General features: G+C 43.4%; 1 protein-coding gene across 21 annotated transcripts in view; it reads right to left on the reverse strand.

The window, feature by feature from the left end:
- Positions 1–7,765, reverse strand: part of EP400 (E1A binding protein p400) — a 73,786-nt gene extending 66,021 nt beyond the window's left edge. For all 21 annotated transcript variants that reach the window (XM_081893146.1, XM_081893148.1, XM_081893149.1 and 18 more), the window contains exons 1-2: positions 7,632–7,765; positions 3,703–5,042 (exon numbers count right to left, since the gene is read on the reverse strand). In XM_081893146.1, coding sequence (XP_081749272.1) covers positions 3,703–5,016 — 1,314 coding nt within the window. In that variant the 5' untranslated portion in view covers positions 5,017–5,042; positions 7,632–7,765. The remainder of the gene's footprint in view (positions 1–3,702; positions 5,043–7,631) is intronic.
- Positions 7,766–8,081: the final 316 nt, after the last annotated feature.

The raw sequence follows: 8,081 nt of genomic DNA on the forward strand, positions 1-8,081 counted from the left end.
ACTTTTTTTTAAGAAAAAAGAGAAGAAATAAGATGTTCTGCTTTGTCTTTATAGACAGCAGAATGGGGCGAGGCGCAGGCTACTTGCGACCACTCGCCACCTAAAGTCTCCACTGAAATTTAGAATAGGCAAATAACATGGGTTAACTTGAGATATTGGCTTTCTAACAGACAACAAAATTAGCATGACAGACAGTTCACACTCAGAAGAGCCCCAACATTTATTAAGCAATGAGCATAGCCTGCATTCTCTCCCCTCCTCGCAGCCTCCCCCAAACTCCCATAATAATCAGCCCACCCAGGCAAGGGATGAAGTTGCATTGCTTTAGCAGAAGGTGATAAAAGGAAGGGGGAATAAGAGTGAGGAAATGCACAAAATACAAAGAGAAGGAGGTACCCCCAAAGTGCCTTGTTTTTCAAAAGAAAATGTAACATTGTCAATGTTCCTGGAAGTTTATTGTTTCTTCAAACGTCTTCCATTAAGTCCATTCTATTTTTTACAAAGGGGGGGAAAGGTTTTCTTAAATTGAGTGTTAAATAGGGATACCTGCAAAACTGTTATAAATTTAAGTGAAAGGCTTTAAACATCCATTTATGTCACACAGGACCGGTTAAGCAGGTATAAATCATTTTGACCATTCAAAAAGTAAAGGGGTGGGAAATGATACACTGTTGGGGGGGATATAGGTTAAAATCAGACTCCTTAAAAATTATTGTCTATAGAAAGGAATGTACTTTATCAAAATTTAAGAAGTGATACATTTGATTTTATGTGCCATACCACCAGGCCTACTCAGATGAACGTAAATGCCTTTACTCAACCTTTATAATGAATTTTGGAAAGACTTTCTGAAGAATAACTATTTTGAAAATTAGGAGCATCTGTCTTCATAGCAAAAGTTTGAAACCGAAGGGATGCACACCACCAATGAGATAGCTTTTTGCTGCATTTCTCATTAGAATTGATTCTGCAGGAAAACATACCGTATTTGATTTTGTTTGACAAGCAAGAGTTGATTCCACATTTAGTGTTCTGAGTATTCATCATGCCTGACAAGCACTTCTGTAAAACTTAGAAACACTGGTCCAAAGTAGTATCACTTCGATTATAAACTGCAGAGGTTCAGCCATGTTGAGGTCCTCTATTGTCAAGCAGTACATAAATTTTATGAATTAAATAAACATAGTTGTACTCAGTACTATTTTTCTAGAAAAAGAGGTGCCAAAGCTCACCATGAACACCTCCTTCATTAGAATGGCAATGGCACCCACCTGAAAGGTACTGGAACTGAGTTCTGGCTGGAAAAAGCCCTAGTTGTACGTACTATTTTTTCAAGCTTGAGCTGGTTATATTTAATAATGAGTTCTTGAATTTTAAGAACTCTCAAGCATTTCAAGCTCCTGAAGGAGGTCTTACTTTGAAACCCCTTGAGGAGTTTTCAGTAAAATGAATTTCAAACTGATGTTCACCTGCTTTCCACTCTATAGTTTTGTGAGGCCACACAGCCCCCACCATTTTGATGGAAGCAAATAGGTCATTAGAGTACTAACAACTGCCATTAATTAGGTAATCAAGATAGTATTGAAAATGTCAACATATTTACAATACAGAATTGGAAGAAGAGACTGGCTCTTTGGAAATGGTAGTTTGCAAGTCAGCAACTATACATCCTTCACCTATTACAAGGTCTCAGTCCTGAAATTGTTTCAGAGGTATTCCCTGCATATAAGCCTCACTCGTGACATTGCAAGCTCCCATTATGTGAGTGATCAATTTGTTCCAAACTGGGGGATTAAAAGGCCTCCAACTCTTCACAGAAGGAAACACTTTGGAGATCTGGCATCACATGAAGAGTCACCTATTGAACTTCCAGTGCCTACTGAGGGCTTTTTTTATCCCAGCAGGCATTTTATATGAAGTTTGATTTTATAATTTTAACTTATTTTTATTCTTTGCATTGTATCTTTGCAAACCAGTTAGAGACTATTGTAGTTAAGTGGTAAATAAATTATTTAAATTAACAAATAAACACATTATTTGGAAGTTTAAAGTAGGTAAACATCGCCTTTAGAATCAATAGTATCATAAATTGGAATACCCCCTTTGAAATATGGGACCTCCAGAAATCCTGTTTATACCTGAGTTTTACCGGTAAACATTTGTATAAGTATTAGACAATTTACTGCTAAGCTTGCAAAACCATTCAAGTTGCAAATCTCAACGGAATTGACTTCTGAGTATGGATGTATAAGACTGCATTGTTAATTTGATTTTTATAAAAAAAGACACAGACTTTAGGCTTGACAGTTTTTGCAAGATAACAACAGAAAGTGGTGTCTGCGCCAGATAGTTACAGATAATGAAGAGTTTAAATTTCTTTTGGAATGCACTTTTTTTTAATGTAGCAAAATTAGACACATGGATCAGGATCCCAGTAGCTGCTTACAGCTTTCTTTCACCAGGGCTGATTATAAAAAAAACAAAACCATTTTTCAGCAGCAGACACCAGAGCCTGCTTGAGAAGTTCAGTTTCAAACTCTGCTATGCAGCAAGAGAGGAGGAAGCTATTTGATAAACATAGCCCCAGAGTGTATTATTTGCTAATGTGGAAAGAGCTATAGGGTTCTTTGTATACAGGCCTTTATCATTATTTTGCACTACAGTGGTACTTGGAGAAACTGGTGGAGCCCTAAATTAAGCCTGCTTCCAGTTTTCACTTGATGTTATTACAAAATCATGGCTGTAATCCTATGCACGCTTACCTGGGTGTGAGCCCCAATTAACATAGTGGGACTTGCTTCTGAGTAACCACACACTGGATAAACCACAAATTACATAGCTGAACCTTCTTTTAACTGACAGCTAAGTTTGCCATTTTAGCTGAGTACCAGTAAACCTACTGTGCAAATTTATACTCAAGTTTAAAGTTTCTGTGTGAGCATGACTGGTGAGAAAGCAAGCAAACAGAAAACAGAAAAATGCCCTACAGCTTCTGCTTCCATGTTAAACCAGCTTTTCTGACACTTTGGTTACAACTAGAAAATATTTATAATATAAAGTGACAATTCCCTAAGGGGTTCCCGAAGGATTCTGCCCTTATTTTTGTAACACTGCAAGCAGGCACATCATAACTTCATATCATTTTCATATGTGTACCCTGAGCTTGCTCTAAAAAGTTGAGGGCAACATTGCATAGGAATTTTCTCCATTTCCCTCACTTTCTAATTTTATCAAAACAACGCTGCAAGACAAGTTAAGCTGAGAGATGGCTACTTGTCTGGAGTCACCAACTGGATTTCATGGCTAAAGTAAGAACAGGACTTGAACTCGCATCTTCCTGATCAAAGAGGAACATTCTACCAACTACACCATAACCAATCTATGAACAAAACCACAAATAAGATCAAATGGAATTACAAATAACAGCTAAATTTAAGATCCTAAACCTAAGTCCAGCAAATCTGTTTGCAACATCAAAACACCAAACCTTAAAGACGAATGCTGCAGGATATGCTGCGCTACCTACTGGCCTAATAAATCTTGCAACCCAATCGTGCTTCGTACTCCAAAGCAAATCTGATTTCAAATGTACTGAGTTCCAAGTATGCACGCTACAAACTGCAGAAGTAAAAATCAAATAACTGGTATAACTAATTCTAGGCTTCAGTAGGTTTCTAAATTATTGGAACAGCAAGTTCCTACCTCGTCATTGATAACCTCAGATTGTTCCTCTTCCTCCTCTTCCTCCAAATCCAAGTCATTCTGCCTGAGGTATGCTTGCAACGCCGCACAAGGCTTCTTCTTGAAAGCTAAGAAATCCATCATATTTCCATGCAGGTGTTGCAGGAAAAACAACTCAATCAAATACTCTTTGAAAGCGTCTTTCAACACCTCCATTTCCTTGAGGTGGTGGTCCAAACATTGCTTTCTCAGCTGAGCGGTTTCTTGAGTGGCTGGGGGGATCTCCTCCAGTTTCTTTGTTTTTTTCACCACCGCACTTACTGAAGGAGTAAGAGGGAGGCTTGTCAGCCCCTGTGGCATGCTGGCCCGGGAAGGGCTTGTGGGAGGTGGCGGCGATGTCATTCCAAAAGCAGAAGCTCCTCCAACCCCAGCTATCAGCCCACTAGAAGTCCGGTCATATCCCAGGGATCTGCTCAACTGCTGACCTTGGAGAACCTGCTGCTGTTGCTGCATGCCTTGGATGATGTTGCTGATATGAGGTGGCAGGTTATTTGTTGCAATGTGACCAGGGCTAGGTAAAGGTTGGATATTTGCTCCACTAGCGACGGGACTTTGTGGTCCAAGGTGGTGTATGGTGCCACCGGTTTGCGAGTGGGGCTGCGACAGCCTACGTTCTCGAACCGCAGCAGGTGCTCCAGAAGATGAAAGCTGCACCTGAGCTGTGGTGCCTTGAGATATCTGGGTGATGCCGGAGCCTTCCTGATACACAAAGTGCCCGCCATTTGAAGGGCTCAAACTAATCTGTCTCACGAGAACGCTCGCATCAACAAAGCCTCGTGTCGGGCTCTGGCTGCACATCCCCAAGCCAGGCCCTGGAGTGCCCGCCCGAACATTTGATATGGACTGCACTGGCATAGAGCTGGGCTGCGTGGGGCTCTGAGACTGAGCCTGTGGCGGCAACGGCGAAGTAACTTGAATGTAGGAGGGGGACCCATGTTCAAACCTCCTTTGCTGAGGGCTGAACTGGAAACTCGGGGAGGTCGGACTCGGGATCGGCAACGGAGTAAGCGTGATCTGCTGGTTTCCTGTCGCAACCGGTCCAACATTCTGCAGGGTAATGTTCACATTCTGCCCAGCGACTGGGCTTCTGCTCATTATAAACTGCTGGATTTGGTAACTGGGAGACTGTGGTGCTGATGGGCTTGCTGAAGGAGCAAACGAAGGTGCTGGGGACTGGGGCAGGTTCGCCTGTTGGTCTTCACCCTCGCTGCCAGTGAAGGAGCGGGACCTTTGGAGCTGGCGTTGGGCATTTTGAGGACCACTGCCATGGTGCATTATCGCCTTGTTAATGTTCTCAATGTCTAAAGGGAAATTTAGAAAAGTTCATTAAGCAACACAGTAAAGACAGCATTCCCCCAGTGTTTTATCAGGCTTGTCTTTCCACTCCCTTTGTGCCCTCAACCACTTTGGAAATTAAATGATTGTGAGGGGTTTTTAAAGATTTCCCCGAGTTTCCAGTCCAGGCTTTTTTATGTTACCCTGGAAAATGCACGTTATGTACCTGATGGAACTATAGAAATAAATGTATTTAATTTCTTTCCAACTTTTCCAAATTATTTAAACAGATGAGCTCCAGCTGACTGCTACTAGATCTATTATCACTAGTTGCACCTTTCAAGTAGAAGACAAGAAAGGAAAGGTTAATACTCTCCTGGATAGTACTGCATACTCTGTTAAATGTTTTATGCTGAACCACAATAGAAGGATTAAAATTGTTTTCTGCAGTTACTGTCTCGTTTTTATGATGTGAAACATAAATAGAAGCATGAAATGGCATCTTAAAACCAAACACATTTATTATGACTTTCACGTCTGTGGACAATATGATGCACAAAGTCTTATTCAAGTTGCTAATAACGTGGGTGTAGGAACTGCCACCGTTAATGTGCTTATTCAGCATTTTATTTCTCTCTAACCTCTTTCTACAATCTTTCCCCGCTTCAACTCAGGGCAGCGCCTCACACATTTGAAGGACAGGACTCTAGCAGACCTTGAAAGCTTATGTCATAATACATCTGTTATTGTTTTGTTGTTTTGCTACTTCACAGGGTTGTTGTGGGTGTTTTTAAAAAGTGGGAGAGGGAGAACCACATTCTCTTGCTTCTGAATAATAGCAGGTTCCCAAAGCACTAATAAAAATTAAAATTCTTAAATATTTAATTAATAAGTTATTTCCAGGTGGCAGCTCTGCAGCTTTTGAACTCCCTTCTAGTTAACATTTGTGTGGCCCCTTTAGTTCTAGTATTCAGGAAAGCCTTAAAAATCTCATGCTTCTGATACAGAAGACTGTAGTCCACAAAAGCTTGTGCCATAATAAATTTGGCCACCTTTAAGGAGCCACAAGATTCTTTGTAGGCTTTTGCTGAAACAAACTTAAAATAAATTTTACTGTAGGAGTTAAAACCTTATTTTTGCTAATTTTCTTTCCTTAAGGAAAAAAAGAATTGGTGTCTTAATCCAGTACAGTATCTTTTTCTCTGCACCCAGTAGCACTTTCACAAGTCTATCCAGACATGTAATTTAATTACTTACATTTGTTTTAAACATTTTACAAACTAAATCTGAATTTTAAAAATTACTCCATGCATACTTTTTTTTGGTGGAGTTTAGTTGTATTTTATCAACAATTTTATTATGCATAGCACTTAAAAGATCTATTTGATTAAGCAGTTCATGATCCTTTTAAAATGAATCACATAAATCTGGACCCTTGTCTGAATGGTTCTATTACTTTTATTTCTCCAAGTCATTGTGTAAGGGTTTGGCTGTGAGAAGCGAATGATTGATGACACCCAAAGCAACAGCTCTCTACGCCCATAACATATCAATATTAACAACAATACAAAAAAAATAGGCATAGAAACACAAGAAAATTCCTTAAACAAGTCAGACAATTGGGTCCATCTAGCTTGGTACAGCTACAGAAGCACCTCTCAACCTTGGGGTGCTGTTGGACTACAACGCCCATCATCCTTGACTATAGGACCTGCTAACCAGGAATGATGGGCTTTGTAGTCCAACAACACCCTAGCCTTGGGAAAGGCTGTTCTACAGTGTGGTGTGGTGGTTAGTGTTAGCGGACTAAGAGCCTGGGTTCAGATCCCCAGTCACGAAACACAGTGGGCTTGCCCTTGGGGCCAGTTACGGCCTCTCGGCTTAGCCTACCTCTCAGGGTTGTTGCAGGGGGTTAAATGAGAACCATGTTTGCCACCTTGAGCTCCTTGGGGAGAGGAAAACGGGGCGTAAAAGCAATAAACCAGGCATCCCCAAACTTGGCCTGCCAGGTGTTTTGGGACAACAATTCCCATCATCCCTGACCACTGGTCCTGTTAGCTAGGGATGATGGGAGTTGTAGTCCCAAAACATCTGGTGGGCCGAGTTTGCGGGTACCTGCAATAAAAAAAAAAAATGCAATGACTGGCTCTCCAGTGTTTCAGTTTGACTCCTCTCCTCCCAGCCTACCTGGCCTGATCCTGGGACACCCTGCGTGCAAAGCGGATGCCCTAAACCGCAGCCACGGACCGGCACAACCCTTCCCTCCCTACCACTGTTGAGACCAGGATGCTGGGGATACAGGAGCCGCTGGCCCGATCCGGCAGGGCGAAAAAAGTCCCCTCACCCTGTCGCGGAAGCGCCCGAGTAACCCACCCGGTAGAAAAAGCTCTCCCTTGGGAGCCTGGAGCGGCGTTTGCGTTCTCTTGCCGGCGGGACCGGCCCTTCTTGGCCCTTCCCGGCGCCCGTTAACTCCCTCAGGCGCGCGAGAGGGAAAAAAAGGGGGGGAGGTCCGAGTTCGAGGCCTGGCTCGGTTCTCAGGCCGGGCCTAGAGCGGCCTAGGCACCTCGGTCCTCACACACAAGCCGCCAAGACCTCCCGGGACCGGCCGGCTCTACCTTGTCTCTCCGGCGAGGCGTCAACCCGCTGCGCTCCAGTCAAGGCGCCTCCCCAACTCGTCCCTCCCGCTCCGAGCCGGGCCCTGCTTCTGCCATCCGCCTCCTGACAGGAAACTGGCGGGGGGAGAGGAGGAGGAAACAAAAAAAGAGAGAGAGACGCATGCGCATCAGCTGGTTGTACGGGCGCCGGTGAGGGTCAATTCGTGAGACGTCGCGCCGGTCAACCCGGGTAAATGCGCTTACTCCAGCCTCGCCCCAACTTCGCCCGCCCGCCCAGCTCCACTAGTTGGCTTCGGGTAGGAGAAATGCGCATGCGAATAGAGGCTCCTCCCAGCGAGAACGTAAAGTACGTTCTCTAGGCGCTGGGAAGGGACGGCCCTGACGGCGCATGTGCCAAAGTGTGACAGAAAAGGAGGGAGGGAGGGGGAAGGAGGGGGAAGGAGGAAGAGA

This window comes from Podarcis melisellensis (genome assembly GCF_964234715.1).
Source record: "Podarcis melisellensis genome assembly, chromosome: 16".
Classification (NCBI taxonomy): Eukaryota; Metazoa; Chordata; class Lepidosauria; order Squamata; family Lacertidae; genus Podarcis; species Podarcis melisellensis.